The sequence below is a fragment of the Equus asinus genome, chromosome 6 (assembly GCF_041296235.1).
Source record: "Equus asinus isolate D_3611 breed Donkey chromosome 6, EquAss-T2T_v2, whole genome shotgun sequence".
Lineage (NCBI taxonomy): Eukaryota > Metazoa > Chordata > Mammalia > Perissodactyla > Equidae > Equus > Equus asinus.
In genome coordinates this window covers 83,193,139-83,217,879 of record NC_091795.1, presented here as the reverse complement: position 1 = coordinate 83,217,879, position 24,741 = coordinate 83,193,139, and the positions used below count along the sequence as shown (strand labels likewise).

Sequence of the window (24,741 nt, the reverse complement as noted above, 5' to 3'; positions counted from 1 at the left end):
GTGACTGGCACCTGGCTGCTAGATTGCAGATGTGGCATCCTAGGGCCTTGGGCCCTCCTCCAGACCAGCTGGAGAGCACAGAGGGAGCAGGATGCAGGGGCAGGTTGGTACTGAGCAATGGCCCAGCCCTGGGCTAGAAAGATGTGGGCAAGAGGAGCACAGGAGCCCTTTGACTGTCTTCAGAGACCTTGTATGTAAGGCCAGACTCTTGCACACAACAGAGAAGAGGATACCGCTAGGTGGGAACCCAAAGTAGTGAAGCCTTCTTGGACAGGCCAAAAAGAAGGAGGAAGAATATTCTAGGCAAGGGATAGCTTACCTTGAATGCAAGGAATGTTCTAGAATGTTCCAGGGAAAGAATGGGTTGCCTGGAATGAAAAACTGGGGACAGAGACAGTCATAAGCAGTAGAGATGGGGAGATGGCCTTCCCAGAGATGGATGTGAGCTGAGGCGGGATGGGCAGGCAGGCCCCGATGCCTGGGCTAAGGCCCTGGGCTTGGTCTTGAGGGTGTGGGGGGCCATCAGGAGCAGTGGGGAGAGGATTCCCACCTGACGATGGGAGAACTGTAGGATGTGCCTCAGAGACCCTAACTGGAAAGAAGGAGTGCTGGGGCTAAGAGGCAGTCACTGGAGGAGAGAGGGTACTCCCTTGGGAGCTAGGAGATCTGGGTTCTACACCTGACTCTGCCACTTGTCCTATGACCCCAGGCAAGTCACATCTTCTCTCTCAGGCCTCGGCTTTTCTCATCTGTAAAACAGGAGGTTGGTTCAAATGACATCCAGGTTTCCTTCCAGCTCTGACATCCCAGGGTGACGCTAAGGGGATGGGCAGGCCAGCCCTGGAAAGGCTTCTCAAGGACAAGCACCAGGACATGAGAAGGGTGAGGTCACAGAGAGGAAGGCAGGTCCTCAGACCAGCGTCCAGGGAGAGCTGGGGGAAGATGATGAATTGAGCATTTGGCTTGTCAAGTTTTAGCAACCTGAAGGACATTCAACTAGAGATGCCTAGGAGGCAGCCAAATGGATGGAGGATCTGAACCCAGAGAGGTCTGGGGTCTGAGGAGACAGAGCTGGGTCTTCAGCTGCAGGAGGGTCACTCACGGAGGAGGGAAAGCCGAAGCAGAGTCCAGAGGTGCCCCTGCGATTGAAGATCACAATACTAACTTGCAGCCATTTTAAACCTTACTTCCCTCATCCTAAGCACAGGCACACATCTGCCAATAACAGCAAACAAATTCCTTCTGTAGAGAGAAAATCAGAATCTCTATAGGAAATCGTTTCCTTTCTGGCCATGTAAAATCCTCGAAACTTTCCCATTCTTAGTGGTCAGGGAGCAGCTAATGTTGTTACTTACCATGTCATTTCAGTCTCTTGGAGTCCGTGACCCTGGAGGCCTCACGTACAGCAGCCGGGATGGCCCCGCGGGAGAGATGTGGCCCTGCTCCCTGAACCCAAAGCAGGGGTTTCCCTCTCGGGTGGCCACGCTAACGTAAGCGGAGGCAATAAGGACCATCTGTGAGACACAGTGTCCTGGTCCTTAGCTTCCTGAGGGCAGGGGCAGGTACCCACCCTCTCCCATCCCAGGACCCCCAGGCCTGGAGGCTCAGGCTGGGCTCCTTCCCACTTCCAGCCTGGGCTGAGTGACATGTTCGCTGTTCCAGCCCCACTGGGGACACTGTCCTAGCACCCAGGCTCAACCCCAGTGTGGGCCCCTTGGTGAGCCCATAGTCTGATGGGGGAGAAGCTGTGAAGTGGTATGGATGGGAAAGCTGGCTGAGTGCAGAAATGGAGGCTCAGAGTCGGGGAGGGGCGTCCCTTGGAGGACATGGCACCTGGCATGGGTTTTGAAGGGAGACTGTGAATTGGCCAGGTTGGAGGGGGAAACCCAGCAGGGTGGAGTGGAGGAGAGGACAGTGGGCTCAGCCCCAGGAAGGAAGAAGGACATTTGGAGCACACCAGACCTACTGGGGTCCTGGGGTTGCAGCCTCCCAAGTCCAGAGTCACTCCTTAACCCTGGTGAGCAGGACCTAGATCTGCCCTGGACTGCCTTTTTGGACCCATAGAGGAGAAGTCCCTTCACTTATGCCCTGGGGTCTGAGCCTCTCTCAGGGATGGTTGGGACCACAGGGAGCAGTGGCTGCACTCACTGGCCGGGTGGGCTGCAGGCCCCACCAGAGGGGACAGGGGACTGACTGTTCCTCCTTAGTGAGAGCAGAGGTGCGCCCCGCCGCCAGCACTTCTGAACACACTCCCCAGTCTGGGTGTGGAAGATGCCCAGCCCCAGAGGAGAGCTGCCCCTCATCACACCCAAGGGGACAGATATGCGGCATTCCACCTTCCAGCCAAAATCCTGTCTTATGAAGCCTGTTGGAGCCAACAACACACAGGAACTATATTCTCTTTCCAGATTGAATGAAAATACATGGACAAATTGATTTGTCCAAGGTGATTTTCACAAGCCCCAGGTATAGGCTCTGGGCTTCTCCCTCCGTCAGCCTCTCCAGGGGAAGAGCGAAGGACCTGCCTGATTGAGCGGCACAGGGTCTGGATGGAGGGGAGCCCAGTCGACTTTAACAGTCAAGCCGTATGCCTTTCCCTTCCTTCCCTGTGAGGCTGCACCTTTGTGGGTGGCCATCTTCCCCCTTTCTGGTAGAAGAGACAGGTGTGGCTAGAAGACCCAGTGACAAAAGGAAAGTCACACATCTCCGATGCTGACATAATGATGTGAGCCAGACCCATCACCAAGTCACCATGGGTGCATCAGGACCTGCCTGAGGTTCTAAAGTCCCCAGGACCCAGTGAGACCTGTGCCTGCCAGTGTTTGTGCCTCAGAGCTGATGACAGGTCCCAGCTCCTATGCATGGGGCAGGGTAGGAATCATATCGGGAGGGCGGGGCCATCCTCCTCAGCAGAACAGCGTACCAGCCACGTTCACCACCTGCTCCCTGAGTGTCCCCTACCCACTGCTGCCCCATGGTTCCCTCCCATTATTCCAGATCCAACTTGCAAAGTGAAAATGTGACCACTGAGGTGTGTGAGGAGTAGAATGAGGGACTCCATCCTGAAGTCTGGAAAGGGCAGGTCTTATCCCAATGGAGTGAATTGCTAACGCTGGGATCTCAGGCATTCTAATGTTGGGGACTAGGCATTCCTGGCACATCCACAGACCCAGGCTTACCAAGCAGAAGCTGTGCCCCATGTCCTGGGCTCTCCCCAGGTCACACTCCCTCTTGGGAGAAGGTGACCCAGGAAGTGTTAGTCTTCTGACAGAACCCGTGAGCCCTGTGTGGGCTAGGCAGCACCAGCCTGCCCCTCCCTCCCATGGTCCCCCTCCCAAGTATCAGGTTCATAGCCCCAACCTGACAAGCTTCCACTTCCTGCCCTGCTCCACCTCCCTCCAAGGTCATATCATGACCTTGATTGCCCAGCAAATTGCCCCACATACTCCATGAGGCTCAGACCACCAAGAACCAGCTTACGACAAGGACAGAATGGTCATCTGTGGAGGGCACAGCTTTCCATCAGGGACCAGGGCCACCTTTCAGGGGCGATGCCTCCCAGGGGGTCCCTCTCAGAGGGAAGAGGCCCAAGCAGCACCGAGCTCCAGTCCCAACACAGTCTGATGGGAAGGAACAGTGTAACCACTGGCTTCCCTCAGCCCCACAGCTGTCTGGGCCACACAAACGCCTGTGTGGACAAGAAACGTGCGGGTGCAGGTGAGCTGCACAAGGCCTTGCAGTCAGGCCTCGCCTCCTGCAGACCCTAAACTCAGCTGCCTTACAAAGCCCCCATCATGTTCCCCAATATCCTCTGTAGCCAAGTGGAATGGTCCTTCAGCTCCTAGCATCTGGCATCTGGCCCCAGGGGCCTCCAGCCACTCCTTGAAGATCCTTTGCCCAATGGCTCCTTCCTCTCCACGGGGGAACCCCACAGGGGGCCTGGAGGAGCAGAGCCACAGCCATGCATAAAAGGGAAAGCAGTCTTCTCCAACCCTGGACAGCCCCTGTGATGGTAGACATCATGTGTGTTTCCATGCAACCCCTCTTCAGCCATGGGGAACCACCTCGTCCCCAGGACCCGCTTCCTGGCTCAGACTCTGAGCAAGACAAGCCTCTCCCCTCACTGCAGCCACGTTGGTCCCATTGGACCCACCACTCAGGGCTGTGGGTCCCACGGGCCCTCCATCTGCCCAACACCCCTCCTCACTGGCTGATGCCGTGGCTCTCAGGGTTACACGTCCCATGAGTTTCAGTGTGTGCATGCATGTGTATGTGTGTGTGTGCGTGTGGGGGTGTGTGTGTGCATCCTGAAGTTCCACCTCAGTTCCTCCCTGGGTTTAAGCTCCTCTGTTGAGGACGTGTGGGTAGACAGGAGCGCTGGCCAGAGGCAGAGGCAGCAGGGACTGGGGCTTTGAGGCAGCCCCACGCTGGCCCCATCAGCCCTGCCCTGGCTGTGGCCCAGCGTGACCTCCACAGAGCATGAGGGACATGAGGAGGAAAGGCCAGACAATGGTGTGGAGGCATAAAGGTGGAGGCAGCAAAGGCATGGAGTGAGAGGTTGACCAGATGGCCCCTGAGGCCTGGGGTGTTTGGAGTTTCTGTGATTTTAAGCGATCACACAATAAACTATTTTTATACTTAACAAAGCCACCCAAGCGTGGAAATCCACCCCGACAGCAGAGGACTGGGTGTGTTAGGTCACTTTAAATCACATGTACTGTGTGTGTCTGTGGGCTGCGAGGGCTCTGGTTGGACCCCACTCAGCCAGCACCTTCCCTCTCAGCTCCCTGGGCCTGCCCCGGGCTTGGAGGCAGAACACACCTGCGGGCCTGGCTGGGGCCCCAGCATAGCACCCTGGGAAGGGAGCCCTGCACACTTGCCAGGCAGCAGGATCGAAGCTCTCTTGTCTGCTGCCTGGTCGGATTTGTGTTTTAAAGGCCCTGGGAGGCCAATGCCTAACCTGAGAGAATGCTGCTCCAACCATGGTGTTTCAGGACCTGTCATGTAGAGAAGAGTCTCCTGGGAAGGGCATTTTCCAGCCTCTGTCACGTAAACTCTCCGTGGGACTTTAGACCTCATCCAGATCAATCCTCTTGTTTTACAGAAGAGGAGCCAGAGGGCCAGAGAGGCCAAAGCTGTCTGCCTGTCGGTGGCAGAGCTGGGGCACTCAGGGCCCGGGCTCCCTGCCCACACAGGAGTCACCCTCTCTCTGGGGCTAGCCTGCTCCCTTACAGGACACCTCCACACCCCCACTGCCAGCCACAGGTGCACCTAAGGGACAAGTCACAAGAGTCTTGGCCCCAGGGCTCCTCAAGAGTAGAGGGAATGCAGAAGCCATTTCCCAGCCACGTGGCTGAGCCCAGCCCGGGGCAGGACCAGGCTCAGTGCGGGGAGCAAGACCGGTCAGGTCGGCCAAGACGGGGTGCCAAGCTGATCGCCTCTGAGAAGCCTGCCTCCTGACTCCTAACACTCTGGGTGTTTTCCTCCTGGTCACTTTTGTACCGGTGTTATTTTTGCTTCATCGTATCTGTTTCCTTCCAGGTCCAGCTTTAGGGCGCGGCTGCCAGGCCTTAGGAGCCTTTGCAATGGTTTTGTATTTCTGTAGACACCAGATATAAACATATTTATATATTTGTGTCCCTCCCCCGCTCCCCCCAGTTCACAAGCCCGATGCACACTCTACACGCAGGCCACTCTGACCTCTGACCCCGTGTTCCATGTGGCAGGAGGGCCCCGCCCCGGGCCAGGTCCCAGGTCATGGCTGCTGGCTGTCTGTGGCGGAAGTCCTTGGTTGTTCCGCTTCCCCTCCTCCCAGCTCTAACCATTCTGTCCGTCTATCTCGTCTCGTCCTCAGTTTCAAAGCAATGTCATGAAGGGCTTCCTTTCCATGCCTAAAAGGAAACAATATGTTTTCGGAAAGAGGTGGGGTTGGTCGGGGTTCCGGGACAGCACGGGGCCTGCGGTCTTTGGGGCGATCAAAGGAAGTCTCCAGATTGGCTGTGATCGCAGCCCATTGGGAGCCTCAGTCCTGTTGGAGAACCTCCACTTGAGGCAGATGGGCCCTGGAGCCCGGGACCTGCTGGCCTTGTTTGGCGGAGACGCCGGGGCCAGCTCGGGGCTGAACCGTATTGTTTCCCTTTGAGGCCAGTCCTGGTCCTCGTCCCCATCCACGGCTCATGCTTTTTGATTTGCATCTTTTTTTGCATGGACATGCCGAGTAGTGATAAGCAGGGTTTTCTGTTCTTTTGGGCGTCTCTGGTCAGACTCTTCTCTTTCAGATCCCATGTAAGGTGGTTAAGTTCAGGTGTGTCATTGCTGTGTCCCTTGAGTCCTAAAAGGAAGGGCGTGACTGAGGCGTGCAGGGAGATCTAGCCCTGTGAGGAGGCGGCGCTGTGGCCGTGGGGTGGCAGGTAAGGACACTCTGGTCTCTGTGCCTAGGTCCGTGCAAGACGGCAACCAGTGCGGCCGGGAGAAGCTGGAGCTCGTCCTGTCGAACCTGCAGGCTGACGTCCTCGAGCTGCTCCTGGAGTTTGTCTACACCGGCTCCCTGGTCATCGACTCAGCCAACGCCAAGACCCTGCTGGAGGCGGCCAGCAAGTTCCAGTTCCACACCTTCTGCAAAGTCTGTGTGTCTTTCCTCGGTGAGTCCTGAGAGCGTCTGTGTCACCTGGAGGGAACAGTGCAGATGTGCGAAAAATTCGCAAACAGCAAGGAGGGGAGGGCTGTGTGTGACGCCCAGACCTCCTCGGGTGGAGCTGGCTTTCCCGAAGCAGTTTAAGATGACAATTTGGGTAACTATGCAAAAGGCTTTGCTCGCCGGCATGGAAGAGGGGTCCGCTACAGCACTCTCTGAGGGCAGGGAGGCCACACTGTGACCCAGGCAGCTTTGTGACGACAAGTGGGGCCACAAGGGCCGTATGTCTCGCCGGATCATAGGGAGCCTGGGCCCCGGCCTCACAGCCCTGTTCTCTAAACACTGAACAAAGGAGCCACTGACTTTTTTCCCCTTTAATTTATGTAATACCTGGGCCACACCAGATGTCCCCACAGGTCTAGACTTGTGAACGGTCCCTCGGATACCCAGACCATGCCCAGGATGGAGATCTGAGTGTCGGGGGCCTCCAGCAGGCCCCCAACTCCGAGAACATGCTTACTTTACTGTTAGGAGCTGCCCAGCTTCGGCGAGAGCAGAGAGAGGGAGGGGCAAAGACGAGAGTCACAAAGAACCCGTGGCCTAGGTGTGGAGTGCAGAGAGAGAGAACCAGGGGCTGCATCTGGGGTTGGGAGCAGGTCAGGCAGGGACAGCCAGGGGTCTGAGATGTGACCTGGGGGAACAGAGCAATCTAGAAGGGTCAGGAACCACAGCTCCAGAGTTGGGCTCACAGAAGTATGGGCCTCCTGGGACCCAGACACATCTACGCTGGAATAACCATTAGTCAGATCTCAGGAGAGCTGGCCAGACTGACCCCAAGTCTAGAGGTCATGTTGGGTGAGGCTGAGGCCCATGGGAGATGATGGGGGAGGGGGGTGTGAGGGGTACTACTGCTCAAATGACTCTAAATTAGGAGATTGTGACCCCAGACATGCCTGTCACAATTAAGGAAGACACTGTAAGTGTTAATGTGACCCTTGACCTCAGCTCCAGTGTGACCCCTGCCCCCAAGCCTCCTTCACTCACAGGCAATGAGGAAGCTCTGAGCCTGGCACTGACACTCTATACATCACAGCCTTGGTCCTCCTGCTGGAACCCATAGGAGAGGAGGGGACCGTGGGAGAGTCAGCATGAGACAGGGCAGAGGAAAACCTGGGAAATGGATCTACAGCTCCACGGACACAGGAAATGGGCTTGTGGGCACTCTGCATGCTGGAGGCAGGTCACAAGGACCTGGGCTCAGGGGGGATCCAGAGTGACAGGTGATGGGAATGGGTGGCAACCCCTTCCAGGGCCCTTCGGTGAGTGGTCCTGTGCTTTCGCTTCCAGAGAAGCAGCTGACCGCCAGCAACTGCCTGGGGGTGCTGGCCATGGCCGAGGCCATGCAGTGCAGCGAGCTCTACCACATGGCCAAGGCCTTTGCGCTGCAGATCTTCCCCGAGGTGGCAGCCCAGGAGGAGATCCTCAGCATCGCTAAGGATGACTTCATTGCTTACATCTCCAATGACAGCCTCAACACCAAGGCCGAGGAGCTAGTATACGAGACTGTCATCAAGTGGATCAAGAAGGACCCCGCATCCCGTGCACAGGTAGGGCCTTCCCACCTCCCGCCCCAGACTACTCCCGGCGTCGGGGGCACAGTGCAGGGATGGCGTATGGAGCAAGGATGAGGGAAGGTAGAGAAGGCAGGACTGCCGGTCTGACCAGCAGTGGGATGGTATGGGAGCCAGTAGGCCCCGGCACACGGAGGCTGGAACTGCCCCTGGGCAGCAGAGAGGTGAAGGGAAGGAAGAGAGATGAGAAATCAGCCACCAGAGGATTCTCGAGGGCTGGCATCCCACCTGAAGGAGACCCGAGCTGACCTAGAGGCCACAGGGCCTGGTAGACAGCACCAGAGCCTTGCAAGGAGAAGTCTGTGCCTAAGCCAGGGTGCCTTGGGGCTCAAGTGAACTCAGACCCACCAGGAGAAACCCCATCCATGCTCTGGTTAGGGAGAGGGTGGAATGCACCTGGATCAGACGGAAACCACACTAGAGATGGGAAACTACGGCACGCATGACAGGAGGGAGGGCGAGTCCCTCGGAGGGGACAGCTGGAGAAATCAGAGCCACAATCTAGGGCAGAAAGAAAGGACGGCAGGGTCCCCAGTTGGGACACCTGAGTCACAGGATACCAAGCATGCCCCAGCAGGATCTCCAGGCCAGAAAGCACTGACCAATGGCCTCACTCAGGACCGAACTGCCTTGGTTCTCACGTGTGAGGAGACCCTGGAGTTAGTGCAGCCGCACAGGTAGCTCTCAGGAGAGCTCAGAGTCCACCCAGAGAGCAGCAAATGGGAGGACAGAGTCAGGGAGGCCAGAGGCCAAAATGGGCTGAGGCAGCTGAGTGACGGATGACAAGGGCTACTTTGTTGCATGTGGAGCAAGAGGACGGACAAGAGAGGGAGGGATGGGCCAGCTACTGAGATCAGTAGCATTGATGGTGGATCCAGTGGTGGATGCAGGATGCAGAGATGGCTCTCCACCCTGCCCCAGCCACTGAGCCCAGCCACCGAGCCACCTCTGATTGATCAGGTGGGGAAAGGCACGATGCATTTTTGAGGAAGGAAGACAATCCACTCCAACTCCCAAATCTAGGTCTCCAGCCCAGACCTCTTTCTTTGATTGTCTACTGGACACCTCCTGCCAGATGTCCCCCAAGCCCCTCTAATTCAGAAACCCCAAATCTGTACATCTTCTTGTGCTCCTTATTTCAGTCCTGCCCATCACCCAAGACAGAAACCTAGATTCCTCCCACACCTTCCACCTCCATTTGGCCACACACTGCTGTCACTTCTGCCTCCTTACTCCCTCCTAAGAGAGTCAGCGTCTCCCTCTCCCCACTCAGGCTCCCTAACTTCACCAGGATTGCTGCAGTCATCTCCTGGGTGGTCCCCTGCCTTCTGTCTTCCTCTCTCCAAGTTCATTCCCACCCGGCAGCCTGAGTGGTCTTCCTAAAGAGCACGTTTGATTGTGTAATTTCTCTGTTTAAAACCCCTCATGAGTTCCCCCACACACTCTGCAGGAAAAACTGCACAGTCCTTGGCGAGCAAGGCATGAGGTCAGTCAGGCGCTGGCCCCCACTGACCTCTCCCATCTCATTTCTCCCTGTCTGCTACACCGCCCCCTAATGAGAATAAACTCCGTAGAATTCCCCAAATGCCCCATTCTCTTTCACGTTTCGATGCCTCTGCATGTGATTTGAACGTCCCCCCTCCTCTCCACCTGTGGCCTGGAGAAGTCTCTGATCCTTCCACACCCAGCTCAGATGTCGTCTACTCTGGGAGCCTCCTATTCTGCAGCCCCCACAACTTCTAACCAGACTCCTCCGTTGGGCCCCTCTAGTGCCTTTTATGTAATGGATCCTCCACTCCTCCCACCATTAAACTAGTGCACCTGGAAGTCAGACACTGGGTCTTACTGGCCTTTGCACCCTCAATAATGAGCTTAATGCATAGCGCAGAGAGGTCACCAATTATTTGTTGGATGAAACTAAAGTAGAGGGATGAGCAAAGAGTTTGCCAGACAGCAGGAGGGATTCAAGTCAGTCCATGAAAAGCCTTCAGTGCAGGCGAGGGGGTCCAGGTGCCACTTTGAGGCAACGGGACACTACTAAAGGGGTTTCTTGGCATTGGGGAGACACAGGTTGCAACAGTTGTGACTTTCAAACTTAATGATCACCATCAGCTTTCCTGGGCCCTCCCACCTGTTCCTGAGTTCCTGCCCCAGGCACAAGTCTTTGAGGATCAGGATCCTCGTTTCATTCCCCCTGCAGCCTGGTGTGAAGCAGAGGCCCCTGAGCTGAATGGAGGCAGGAACGAGGTGCTGGAGAGACACATGGATGGTCCACCCCAAGATCAGCTGCAGCGTGCCGGACATCCCCCTTCCTTCCTCTCTTCGTCTCTAGATGATGGGGGTTCCCACTATCTCTGTCTAGGCTGGGGGGAGCAGAATGTCTGCACTCCCAAGTCAGACACAGACAAGAATTATCCATTTTGCACAGTACCACACCTCTCTTTTCTTCTCATCGCAACTCATAAGAGGTGGCTCCATCTGTATAACTAAGAAGATCTCATGTCTCCTTGATCCTGCAGTATGCAGCCGAGCTCCTGGCGGTGGTCCGCCTCCCCTTCATCCACCCCAGCTACCTGCTCAACGTGGTAGACAATGAGGAGCTGATCAAGTCATCAGAAGCATGTCGAGACCTGGTCAACGAGGCCAAACGCTACCACATGCTGCCTCACGCCCGCCAGGAGATGCAGACGCCCCGAACCCGGCCCCGTCTCTCAGCAGGTATTGAGGGACATGCCCGGAATCCCCCAAAGGCAGGTGCCGTGGGGTGAGCCCATCCTTGGGTGGTCTCTCAGAGAGGCACCAGGCACAGAGGCTGGCAGTGTCGGTGTGTATCCCATGGGTGCCCATCCATGTCCCTGCAGGTGTGGCTGAGGTCATCGTTTTGGTTGGGGGCCGTCAGATGGTGGGGATGACCCAGCGCTCGCTGGTGGCCGTCACCTGCTGGAACCCGCAGAACAACAAGTGGTACCCCCTGGCCTCACTGCCTTTCTATGACCGCGAGTTCTTCAGTGTAGTGAGTGCCGGGGACAACATCTACCTCTCAGGTGAGGTCCCTCAGGGCTGGGTTGGGGATCGGGCATGGACTTCCCAAGGGGGCTGCTCCCAACCCCAGGGCTAAGGAAGGCCAAGGCCCAGAAGTGCCTACTCTGCAGGTGAAGCCTTCTCCCCCTGACCCTGGGGCTGGGCCTGCCCGGCCATGGGCCCTTCCTCACTCCCTGCCTGCTCTCTGGACCTCCCATACTGCCTACAGGTGGGATGGAATCAGGGGTGACGCTGGCCGATGTCTGGTGCTACATGTCCCTGCTCGATAACTGGAACCTCGTCTCCAGAATGACGGTCCCCCGCTGTCGGCACAATAGCCTTGTCTACGATGGGAAGATTTATACCCTCGGGGGACTTGGCGTGGCAGGCAACGTGGACCACGTGGAGAGGTAATGAGGCCACAGTCATGACAGGGGCATCCTCTGTCATTTACCAAAAGCTAAAAACACATTGCTCCTCCTCCCCAACACCCACCCAATAGAGACCAACTAGAGACTGGACATTCATAAGGCGATAGTCCCAGGCTCTTCAAACTGCAAAAGGGGAGGACTGGGGATGGTGAGGTAGAAACAGAAAGGATAACAGCTGCCTAGTCACTGCGATGGGGCACTCTTGTCCCATTCAGGGCTCAGACAGGCTGGAGGCACAAGACCCAATTATGGAAAGGCACAGGATGGGCTTGGCTGGGCTGACCCGGCAGTTAGGGAACTTAATGGAACTGGAAGCACCAGCCCAGAGACTTACTGGGATGCAGGGCAAAGTTGGAACCAATGGCCCAAATGTGTGCTGTGGCAGTGGCTATGCCTCCATGTCCCTGCCAAGCTGGGGGTTACATACCAGGAAGCTCTCTTCTTCCCTCCATCCCACGTGTCCCAGGAAATCTGCTTGTAACACAGGGAAAAGTCACTGCACACAGGTCTGGCCAACTCTCTAGAATTCTCCAGAAGAGAATATGAGCCAGTGGGCCCGAGAACCATGAGTGTAAGCCTGCCCTCTGCTGGAAGTCTCAGGCTGGCTTCCTCACTGAGGCCCTTCAAAACTGGCTGCTCATAGTGTAGGGATCAGGCGTGGGCAAGTTGGGCGTAGGCTGGAGCTGGGCCCTTCTCTGGGTGGAAATACTCGTCTTCCCTTTGAGCAGAGGAGATGGTTCTTGCACAGAGCAGACATGGGAGAAGCTGCAGAAAGAGCTCAGGAAGCTTCATGAGTCAGCAGCAAAATGCGGGAGGCTTCAGTGCTTCTGGAGAAACTGGTGCCCCAGAGAGTGACACATTAGGCTGAGTTGGCCCCAAGTTCCAACCCAGGAGGTCACGGCTAAGGTCCCTGGAGCCCTTGTCCCACATTCGTCCCGCACCCTGGCCCAGCAGCCTGCCTGCGTCCTCAGCTGCCGCAGAAAGCACATCTTCCCTTGTGACAGCTTCTTGCCTGTGGAGCCACACACACCCCTCAATTTGTATTTTTCCCTCGATGGCTAATTGGACACTTGACAAATGTTATGGTGGAGATGGTTCCAGAGTGAGACAGGCTCTGGATGTTCACTGTGGGCTTTTAACTCCCCCACGTGGAGCCCAGAGATGGCTCAGTAACAACGTTTAATTGTTATATTGATTTGAAGATAATGGGGAATCCCATGTGATTATGAGGATCTTAATACTGCTGTTGAACCTGGGTCAGCCCTGATGCTGCCAGCCTTCACGGGGACCCACTGCATGGCCATTGCGCCCCGAGCCTTCCCAGAACACCAGCTTCCAGTCGTTTGTCATCCACATGAAACACATGAGAAAGGAAACGTTTTTATGTAGGAGTAAACTGAGCTAGATCTGTCATCTTGTCTTGCTTTTTGTCAGCTATTTTTAATCTCCTAAGATGCTGATTACTCATTTTGCAAACTTACACTTGTTGATAAGTACAGGGATTTATTCAAGGATCAAATGCACCAAAATGGGGGACAAGCTCTGCTCCCCTTGGGCCCGAGAGCCATTCTCCAAGGCCCAGGAGCAGCCTGCACTGGCCTTCCCTCGGGGGCTGGGCCTTCATTCCACCGTGAAACATCACCTCAGACACAGTGGAGGCAAGACCACCCTGGGAACCCCAATAGATGGAGGACAACAGTGTGCCCTGAACCCTTCCTCAGCCCTCTGGGATCTGTCAGCTGTCCTTGTGGGGACAGAATACAGACTTGAAGACCCCTGGGTGGTGTCCTTGTAAGTGGGGTGGAAGGTACGAGAGGAAAGGATGCCCACTGCTTCCCAAGGACCATAGCCGGAGCCCCTTTGGGCAAGTCAGTTTCTGGGCCACATGGTGGCAATGATGAGAATTCAGGGTGACAGGAAGGTCAGGGTAATGGGGACAGACACGATGGTGCTTTGTTCCCCAGGAAGCACTAATGGTACAAATTGCTCTTATATCGATAATGAATGAGATATATGGTACATTATAATTATATTACATTACTGTATTACAGGAATAGAGCAAGATTATATAATTATAGATTCAAACAACAGTGCAATAGACAAACCTGTATTATATCATTATATAAATAACTGGGTCTAATACTTTATAGCAATATATTGCAGTAGCTGTGGTTACTGGATAAATGATAGCGGAGGGGCTCACTCTGCAGGGTCATTTGCATGTCATTAGCATATCCTTCTCAAGCAGGAAGCTGACAGATTGAGCTGACTGAGGGCTTGTGGCTTGGCAATCAGCCACCTGGAATAACAAGCTCTCGGGAAATTCGCATTTGGTGGAATGTGCCATTATATCCAAAGCCTGAAGATTAACAGCCACATAATCTTCCACTGTCTCCCAGCTCCTTCTGCAGGAGCTCTTTGGATCTCTGCCATATTAGCTTAAAAAACAGATATCTGAACTTCTGACACTGTCCAAAAAGACACTAACTCCATCGCCTATTAGCCATATATCATTCGTCTGGGGCTTAATTGAATCAGCCCCTGCTGCTCTTTAGGATACTTCAGCCTCTTCTCAAATCCTGAGTCTTCACAAGCACAGAGCTGGATGTCTCACAGCCATCCCCTCATCCCCGTCTCGGAGCCAGGGTCACACCACCTAAGAGGGGCCATCGTCCTGGGTCACTGAGCTGTCACCATGTTATGGCTCGTGCCCCAAGCAGACTCACAGGAAAAAGTGGACCCCGTGTGCTTCCCAGGAAAGGTGTGGTGGTGCAGCAGGCCCACAGCAGAGGCTACGCCTTGGGGCCAGAACAAACGACAGAGCGGCGAACAATGTGGTTGAGCAGTAGAGGGGCCACTGGATGCAAGGTCCAGAGTGAGTGCTTGTGAGGGCAGCCCTCATGGGACAACTGACAGAGAGGCTGAGAACTGAGACCCAAGCTAGCCCAGGAAGAAGGACCACAAAGATCCCAGCTCCTCGGCCAGTCTACTTAATCCCAGTTCTACTCTTCCCGTCAGCTGCTTCCTGTTCTCACTTTCTTCCCTGTCTCGTCAGGAACTCAGGTTCCATCACTTCTCCATCCTCTTACTTTGCCACTTTATCCTGCACCACACATCCAGGAGATTGGTTCAATCCTGTTCAGTCCAACTCTTTATCTTCTCCACACCTACCCCTGGAGGCTGAATGCTGGTGGAGAAAATCCCACCATCTTGTAGACTGGCCCCACTATAAATTGACTCCTCCAACCTCCTCTTGGTCCTTAATGCTGCAGGGCGTCTTTCTGTGTTTCCCTTCTCAGCAATTTCTCCCACTTCAAGAGCACTTGCTTCTCATCTTCACCTCTCTCCTAAAAGGCTCTTGCTCCATAAACACTAATACTTTCGCCAACTCTGACCCTTGCTTCACAGAGAAGATGGAGCCATCAATCAAGAACCCTCTCATCTTCCTGCCATCATTCCTGCATATGTACTTAGACTCATGCCATCCTTGCTTTCCTCTTTCATGGCCAAATGGACACCGCTTCCCCCTCCACTCTGGATCTAGTTTGCATCCACCCATCAGGAGCCTCCCATCATCAGCTCTCCCCTCCCTTTCATATATATTTAATCTTTCCTTATCCAGTTGAGCTCCTTCCTATCAGCATGTAAACACAATTAAACCTTTCCCCCTAAAATTAAAACAAAACCCGTGAAGTATTGGAGCTGGTTCATGCTGGCTCATGAGAGCCAACTGTTAAGTTTCCAGGAGCTCCACAAGCCAGTTGTTAGTTACAGGTATTATTAAAAATTAAATCATATAAACTTAGACTTAAGTTATATTAAAGATAAAGATAATTGATACTCAGAACTTATCACTACCTAGTTTTTTACTTTATTTTACTGCTGTCTATGCTCTGGAGGTGATACGTGTCTACTGATCTGGATGTGGTGGAGATTCTGTATAATGGTGTGCCACTGTGCATCTCTTCCCTACTCCACACCCAGTGATATCCCATTGGTAGCTTGAAATCAGCCATGGTGAGAGGATTTACATCACAGAAATCAGCAAATGCTACATACCAGGCCTTTTTCCCCTGGAGAGCTGGTTTTTAAACATCTATCAGCATACCACTGAAAAAAATCCTCTCTCAGCTCCATAGTCCTTTCTAGGTCCCACCTTCTCTGCTTCTCTTCCCAGCTAAGTTTTATTCGAGAGAAGTCTCCACCAGCGATCTCCACTGCCTAGCTTCCCCTTCACTCCTTGACATACAAATAGCTCTGTACCTCCCATTCCATGTAGAGTGCCCTTGACAAGACCACCAGTGACCTGTCTGAGACTGCTTGACCTCTCATCACATCCTCCGCGTATGGAGCTTTGCCTTCTGTAGCACTGACACTCCTCTCAGGACTCCTCTCAGCTCCCCTCGTAAAGGCCAGCATTTGCCCGGAATGTGTCCTCAGCCTCATTCTCACCTACACACTCTCCCTTGTGAACCCCTTCATCTTCAGTTCCCATCTAGGTGCCAGTGATCCCTAAGCTGAAGATTGAATCCAGACCCATATATCCAGCTGCCTGCTGCACATCCCCAGTTGTTACCCACAGATACTTTAAACCCCCATGAATGAAACTGAAATTGTCATCCTCCGCCAACCTCCATTCCCTGTCCTGTGAGTTGTGCCCCTCAGTCCAGTTTCCCAAGCCAGAGACCCTGAGCCATCGTAGGCAACTGTATCTCCCTTAACTGCGACTTCAATTAATGACTGAACTCTTATCAGTTCACCTCTCCTTCTCTTCCCACTTCCTCACACTCTTGTCCTTGGTCCAAACCACTGTTTCCCCAGTTTCCAGCCCAGAGCCTGGGTATATAGGAGATGCTCAGTGCAGGACTACTGAATGAAAGGGTAGGGTTGAGGTGGATAGAGAGGGCCAAAAGGGCCCAGAAGCTGGGGAGCTCTATCTGAGCAAAGACATGGAGACAAGAATCTGCATAGAGGTTGTGACCAGAAAAGAGGCCCACTAAGGTTCAGGAGGAAGGCTGAGAGGGCTATATCGGGCCAGATCCTAGGTGGCCATGAGTGACTCATCCCAAGTTCCCCAGCTGTGTAGTCTCTGGCTGCCAGGGGCAGGAACAGATGGTGATGCTCCCCGAAGGCCTGCTGCCTTGGGTGAGGCCCCTGCCCTGCATAAGGCCCATCTTTGACCCTGGGCTCTCTTTCTCTTCTCACAACAGGTATGACACCATCACCAACCAATGGGAGGCAGTGGCCCCTCTGCCCAAGGCAGTGCACTCTGCAGCAGCCACAGTGTGTGGTGGCAAGATCTATGTGTTTGGTGGCGTGAATGAGGCTGGCCGAGCTGCAGGTGTCCTCCAGTCTTACGTTCCACAGACCAACACATGGAGCTTCATCGAGTCCCCAATGATTGGTGAGAACCAGCTGTCTCCTCAGCCCAGGGCCAGTGCAGCATCCCCACCTCATTGTTTTATTCCATCTCCATATCCTAAGCCCAGAGGGCCGGCGAAACCCAATGGTTCTACAGACCCAAGTCCAGATGTGTGTGTGTGGTCGGGGGGGGGGGTGACCCCCCAGCTCAGGTGCAACTGTGGATCCCACTACCCGGACACAAGGCAAGCTGATCTTTGCACCAGGTACCTCAGGGACCCAGGCCTTGTCCTCAGGCTAACCATTGACATTGGAGGTCTTTCCACCTCCATTCCTCTGGTGGGCCTGCTGGGAATTTCAAGAAGGGAGGGAAGGCCAAAAAGAGAGAGATGCCCTGAACTGCCTGCCCTGCTCTCCCCACAGACAACAAGTACGCTCCTGCCGTCACCCTCAATGGCTTTGTGTTCATCCTGGGTGGCGCTTATGCCAGAGCCACTACCATCTACGACCCGGAGAAAGGGAACATTAAGGCAGGCCCGAATATGAATCACTCTCGCCAGTTCTGCAGGTGAGAGGGCTGCAGTAACTCGGGAGGGAAAGACAACAAGTGGGGTCTGAGCACAGTGATTGGCTCCCATTCGATGACCAAAGCAATTCCCAGGCCCAGAGCAGCATGCCCACCCCACACTGTACAGGTATGGGTACTAGTGCCAGGGCAGAGTGGGAAGCGCCCAAGGGTATCCCCTGGCCCAGAAGCCCAGCCCTGTGGCTCCAGGTGACCCATCTCAAAGCCAGAAATGAAGGGCTTCCTATAGGCACCACCTGCAGGCCCTTCGAGGCCACACCTTCTCTCAGGGAGAGGTGAGGGTGGTGCTGTGAGGTCAGCTGTCCCCCAGGACCACCTGCTCCATACAGACAGGAGATAGCACCAGGCAGAGCTGTGCAATACCCTACATGAGGCAAGCGGCTTCTCGGGGAAAGCTCTGACGGCCCTTGGGAGCTGGACCCAGCCAGGGGCACAAGCACAGCTGCCCTGGAGTCTCGAAGCTGACTGGGCAAAGACACAGGAACCAGCCCGCAAGGAAGAGAGAGGTGGAGGTCAGCGTGTGGCTTGGTTCCCAGTCTGCCTGGCCCTGTGGGCCAGAAAAATTAACACCCTGGGCAGGGAGGCACAGACCCCACTCTTGTAGCCCCATCCTTTCCTGGACTAAGAGGAACAAGGAACACAAAGGAGCCCCCAGACCCCATTTTCAGCATTTCCAGAGCAGATCCTTCCTGGAGACATCTTGTGCCAGTGCAGAGGTAATCACCAAATCCTCAGTATGTGAATAGCATGAAGCACTTATTGAGTGCCCACTGTTAGTGTGGCATGGTTAGAAACGCTGTAACCTACTAGTAACATGTCACATGACCTTGGGCAAGGCACTTCCTCTCTCTGGGGAAGTTTTATCTGTGAAACAGGCAGTTGGATTAGAAACTAAGTTCCTGTTGGCAAGAAGATTCCACACTTTTCGAGCTTTGCTTTCATGTCACGTACTCTAAATGGGGGCAGGGGGCAGGGCAACTCTGACTACACTGTCCACTGATAAAGACGACAACTGGAGTTTGAACATCACTGTGGCGAGGACTCCCACACCTCATCTGAGACTAAAAGTGGGTATGGGAAGACTTACGCGTGAGGGAGAGTTAAGCTGGGTCTTGTAAGAGGAGCAGGGAAAAGATACGCCACAAAGGGAGAAATATGAGGGGCCCAGATGGTTACAAGAGAGAAGGCTGGACCTTCAGTGTCTCATAAGAAGTCTACACTGACATCTTCTGCTTGAGGTTCAGAATTTCAGAAATGGTGGAGCCTTTGAAAGGGTATCTGTTCAATTTCAAGGGATAGCCAAGAAGAAATAGCCATTATCTGAAATGAGGGAGAAATCAAGACTAGAAACGTGGATCTAGCACCTGTGTGATGGGGTAGCTAAAATGTGTTAAGGGAGTAAGTGCAGACAGGAGCAGGATGCGGAGCTCTCAGGACAGGAAGAGCTCACTGAGACCACAGGACCAAGCAATGAGTGTCCCATAGGGAAGGCGTCCCGGGCCGCTGTGCTAACCCTGCAAAGAGCATGCCAGGCCCTTGTAGTCATGGGTGGGCAGTAGCATCAGGTCACATGTGTGAAGGAGTCACAGCAGGAAGCTCTGTCTCAAAGCATCCTGGCAAGGGTGAAATTCCCAGTCAAGTGGCCAGTGCTCAGTTATGACTTAGCTCCTTCTTATCTTGTCTGCTATCATTCTAGTAAGTCGTGTTCCCAACTTGATTTCAGTGGTAGGAAGGCTCTGTATGGGCAACACCAAAAAGATGCTCACTAGAGATGCTGAACTGAGCTGAGCCCCTGTACACAGAGGCTGCTCGTCTCCCAGCCATCTTTAGTAGGTCCGGCAGGTCCTGGGATGCCCAGTACATGTAAGTGCCACCCACAGCTTGGCGAGTAGTATATATAGCATGGTGTCCTGACTGGCCTTGGAGGAAAGGCATTTTTCTCATATCAGCTTGGACCAGAGGGAAAAGAAGAGCAGTGAGATCCCATAGGACTTTTGCAAAAGGGGAGAGCCAGCCTGCAACAAGATAGGATCTTGAGACTCTATCCCCAGTCCAAGGAGGAAGTTAAAGGGCTAATTCTCTTCCCACTTTTCCTGACAGTGCCGTGGTGCTCGATGGCAAGATATACGCAACTGGAGGCATCGTTAGCAGTGAGGGGCCTGCCCTGGGCAACATGGAAGCCTATGAGCCTGCAACCAACACATGGACTCTCCTACCCCACATGCCCTGCCCTGTGTTCAGACACGGCTGTGTTGTGATAAAGAAATATATTCAAAGCGGCTGACATCAGCAGAAGGCCCACGACGAGACTGTGGCCAAGTCTGGCGAGGCAAATGCTACTCACAATGATCAATTTTCAGCAACACCAATAAGAGGGCGACAGACACAATCAAGGAACCCACTGCGCTAAACATTTCGAATACTCTCTACATTGAATGTAGAAATCATCCTCGCCTTTGGGGGAAAACGGGGGCATAGCGCTCCGAGCAGCAGGAACCACGACCACTCGAGCGAGCTGGGTCTTGGGCTCCTGCTCTTGCTCTGAACGGAGGCGCTCACTCTGCCCGGTGCAATAGAGTTTCACATATTTTTCAACTGGGAAAGAGAAGCTGTTTTTTCCTTCCTGCAGAGCAAGCTTGATCCCTAAACAACCATAGATCAGTTATCCTATGACAATATTAGGCATCAGGCTCTCTTGGAATAAAATCAAAGTGTCCTTATCACTTTGATTCCTACTTTTGTTTTTAACCAATCTACACTTTCAGTGGCCAAGAGAAAACAAGGGACAATACTGTGTGGCACGAGGCCTAGGAGGCTGCTGGTCCCCGCGGGGCCGAAGAGAAGTCCAGCCACCCGCGTTCGCGCAGAGCCAGATGTGGCTGGAGGGGTGCTGCGGGGGCCGCGTAGCACAGCTGGGAGAGCTGTCTGTCCTTCGCAGGTTTTCCTACCAGATTTTTGCTGGAGAAGGACAAGGTGATTGTGCTAGCTTTCTCTTATCCAATATGAATTATTTAGATTTCCAAGGCATTTTCTTGATAAACGAAAGGCTATTTTTAAGTAAGGAAAGGAGGCGGCCACGAGAGGGATAATGCAGGAATCCCCAAAGCTCTTTGTAGGCAGTGCCAGAGTGGGGCATTTGCTCTGATTTTTCTATGTGCAGAATAGAGGATCTCTCCTGGCGGGGTAGATGTCCCCGTTTTATTTTTAGAAAAAGTAACTCCCAGACAGCCCCATAAAAGCTGTGCCTCATGGAGTCATTGTCAAAGAAAGGCTGTTCTAGAAGGAAACCAGTTCTGGCTCGTGACACCTGTCCAGCTCCCTCCATGAGGTAACGCTGAGGACCCAGGCCGGGTGGGGAGGGAAGGAGGGAGGGAGGGAGAATGAATGTCTACAAAGCACAGGAGACTATTTTTGATATTTATAGCTATATATTCAGGCACCTGCCACAAGAGCTCTCAGGATGGGGACGGCCTTCTTAGACGAGCCATGACAGCCAAGGCCTGAGGGGCATGAGCAGAATCACTCTTCTTGTAGCATATTAACCTGCGAAAGGGAAGCCAGGAGGGAGGTCACATCGTGGCTCAAAAGAGAAAGGCCTTCCTGCTAGTCCTCAGACCCTCAAACCTCACGCGGTGATCAGTTTCCATTCCAGGGCAAGAAAAATGCCGCCGCCACTGCGCTGTTTAGTTGAAGTTAGTACCAAATACACATTTGCCATTTTTATATCTGGGAAGTCAACTTGCCGTCATTTCACGAAAAAAAAAACCCCATTTATCAGGAGAAAAGGACAGGACCCACCTTCCATCTTTCAGGATTTGATGACACAAAATTCCAATTCTCGTGTCGGGCATCAACTTCTGGCACTACAAGTGCGGCTCCCACTTGGACAGGATACCGAGCTTCGTTATGCAGTTTTTAATATTATTTATTCTTTTAAAAAGTAATAAGCACAAAACTACATACATTGTATGTCATTTAAAGTATTTATGTCAAACAGGGTGCAAGTGTGAACCCAAGGACTGGAGCACAAATTTCTAACTGCCTGGGGCAGGGCTAATGTTAGCGTTGGTGTGCGTCTGCCTCCAAAGGAGGTGTTAGTGGTCAGCAAGACTCAACACAGATGACAGTGAAATTCCGTTCCTCTCCTCATCTATCACACTGGAGCAAAACTGGCTATTTCTGTGAATGATATAAAACAGGGTTCTCTGTAATGGTATTGTACATAGTATATGTTTATTGTTAAGTTCTTGTTATATTATAATAAATATATTTATAGATCTAGACTCAGAAGCCAATGGAATGTCTTTGTGTGCCACCAAAGCCGTCCTTGCCACAGCAATGAGAAACCCCAGTGTAGGCCTGCTCGTCCTCCCACACATCCGCTGACTGGGCTGTATTGTAGACTTGAATGCAGATCTCGATGATTAGAAAGGATAGGACTGGGCCAGCCCTGATGGCCTAGTGGTTACGTTCAGCACACTCTGCTTCAGGGGCCCGGGCTCAGTTCCCAGGTGCAGACCTACACCCCTCATCTGTCAGTGGCCATGCTGTGGTGGCAGCTCACATACAAAACAAATTTGCAGTGGATGTTAGCTCAGGGAAAATCTTCCTTAGCAAAAAAAAAAAAAAAAAGCACAGGACTCCTAAAAGGGAGGTATAAAGCTGAAAAGGAAACCAAGAATAAAGGGCAATTAAAGGTCAAAGTTGAAAGAGACTTACAAACACTCTGGAATTAACCCTGAAGATCTTCCTTTGGTTGTAAGCGCTCTTCTTCTTACACTTGTGCAACTGACAGCTTCAGTTAGCTTCTCACTGGTCTAACGCCTGTGCCTAAGACCCCTTTTTAGGGACTGTGCCAAAGCCACATAGTAACTCCAACTTATCAGCCTTATCAGAGAAGAGACACAACACACTTCCTCCAGGAGGAACGACAAGGTGTGATTTCTATCCTAAAATCCAGGCCGGGCGGCCTCCTGTCTTCAATCACACCTGAGGCTGTGCTCTGTCATACAGATCAACTGTGCTCTGCTAAGGACGCCCACGCAAGGCTTCCCAGGCTGAAAATACAGAACGCCAGACAGGATCGCTCACTCTCTGGCAGGGAAAGAAATTTAGATTTAACAAATTGGTAGGAAAAGGTTGATTTACCAGCATTTCATCCATGTGAAGAGCCCCACAGCCCTTAATCCCCAAATCTCACCAAGACCTAGCGTCTCCTTGAAAGAAAAAATCTGAAGAAGCTGGGTCGGGGTAGGTGGGAGTGGGAGTTCTTCAGAGAACTTGGCTGAGGCCTTATGATGAGTGGACCGCACACTTGCCAAATAAATATCTGCAATGCTATCTCCAGAAACACCAGTTCTAGGGAAAGGATGGAGAATGTCTAGAAGATTGCAATCACGAAGAGCTGAAGTTATAAACTGTTATAAAAACCAAGCCACATGTTGCTAGCTCCTTCCCTGTCACAGAAACATGTTCTCTGGGTCTAAGAATCTGAGCCTTGTGGACTTTAGACTTAACTCTGGGGTGGTAAACAAATTACATTTTACCATAAAAGACATGTGTGCCCACTACAGTAGGAACCCATGTAACCACTGAGGGAGTCTCTCTTGTTACCATCACACCTGGCACAGATGGTGAGAAAGTTCATTGTGACAGCCACAAACAGATGGATCATAGTGTGTGTGTGTGTGTGTGTGTGTGTGTATTAATTAAAAATTTAAAAACTCACAGCCAAAATAAAACAGGAAAATATTTGCCATATGTATGACAAAGGATTAATGTCTTTATTAAGGAGTTCAGGTAAATCAATAAGAAAATGTTAAGTGATTCCAACTATTAAATAGGTCATAAGCAGACCCTACAAAGAGGAAACACTGCTAGTAAACATACAACCAGAAAGTTCAACATTGAGTTATTAAATAATGAAACTTGAAATAATGAGGTAGCATCTTTGACCTACTAAATTAGCTTCCCAAACCTAAAAACAAAGGGGAAGTGTGGACTTCCAGCGCTGATGAGAAGCAGTGACACTCCTGAGTAGTGCCAAGGGCTTTGTAAACTGCACTGGCTTTTAGAAAGCAAGGTGGCAGGTGCCATGTATCAAGAGCCTAAAGAGCACCTGACCCAGTGAATCCACTTCTGGGCATCCACCAGGAAATCATGCAAACTATGGAAAAAGTCATAGAAAAACAACTAGCTCTCGTTTATTGGCACTAACTATATGCCAGACACCATGCTAAACTCTTAAAGCACTGAATCCTCACACATCTACGAGATAGGTACTAAAGACATACAGTGATATAGAAAACATTATAAGAGGGGAAAAAGCAAGATTCATATATGTATATAATTGTGGTTATGTAGGATATGTATATAATGAAATATAAGCTATACATATAAAGATATGTAAAATATGTATATAATAATGACCAGATGTGCAGTCATAAACTACTAATTGTACTGACAGACTTGTGGAAAATTTTCCTTCACTCTTCTCCAAAATGTATATAAAGTGATAACATTACTTTTATAATAAAGATATATATTTTTTATTTTTTTATTTTTATTTTTATTTTTGGGGGGATGAATATTAACCCTGAGCTAACATCTATGCCAGTCGTCCTCCATTTTCTATGTGGGTCGCTGCCACAGCATGGTTGACAAGTGGTGTAGGTCTATGCCCAGGATCCAAACTCAGGAACATGGGCCGCCAAAGCGGAACACACCAACCTTAACCACTACACCATGGGGCCAGCCCCAAGATACATTTTTTTAAATGGGGAATGAGGAACAGGAAGTAATCTTTCCCCTATATTTTAGTCTGAGAAATTCCCAAAGATCATTTCCTATTTGGGGCACCATAAGTGATGGAGAAGTTAGAAAGGGTTCAGAATAAAGTAAGAAAGAATTACAAATAAGAAAATAGATTGCCAGTAATAATCAAGATTTTTTTTTTAAAACCTAAAGGCTAGGGGTGAATGGATTATATCTTTCAAGGCATGAAGACTTTCATGAAAGAAATGAACGTCGATAACCTCTGTGTCCTTTGAAGGCAAGCAAGATGAAAAGGACAATAAT

The 24,741-nt window shown here is 52.2% G+C and overlaps 1 protein-coding gene across 5 annotated transcripts in view; it reads left to right on the top strand.

The window, feature by feature from the left end:
* The window catches only part of KLHL29 (kelch like family member 29), a 311,448-nt gene extending 289,501 nt beyond the window's left edge, over window positions 1-21,947 (top strand). For all 5 annotated transcript variants that reach the window (XM_014866428.3, XM_014866429.3, XM_070512537.1 and 2 more), the window contains 8 exons: window positions 6,439-6,641; window positions 7,982-8,241; window positions 10,785-10,983; window positions 11,127-11,309; window positions 11,516-11,696; window positions 16,928-17,121; window positions 17,502-17,646; window positions 19,765-21,947. In XM_014866428.3, the coding sequence (XP_014721914.2) occupies window positions 6,439-6,641; window positions 7,982-8,241; window positions 10,785-10,983; window positions 11,127-11,309; window positions 11,516-11,696; window positions 16,928-17,121; window positions 17,502-17,646; window positions 19,765-19,948 (1,549 nt within the window). In that variant the 3' untranslated portion in view covers window positions 19,949-21,947. The remainder of the gene's footprint in view (window positions 1-6,438; window positions 6,642-7,981; window positions 8,242-10,784; window positions 10,984-11,126; window positions 11,310-11,515; window positions 11,697-16,927; window positions 17,122-17,501; window positions 17,647-19,764) is intronic.
* The last annotated feature ends 2,794 nt before the right edge of the window (window positions 21,948-24,741 follow it).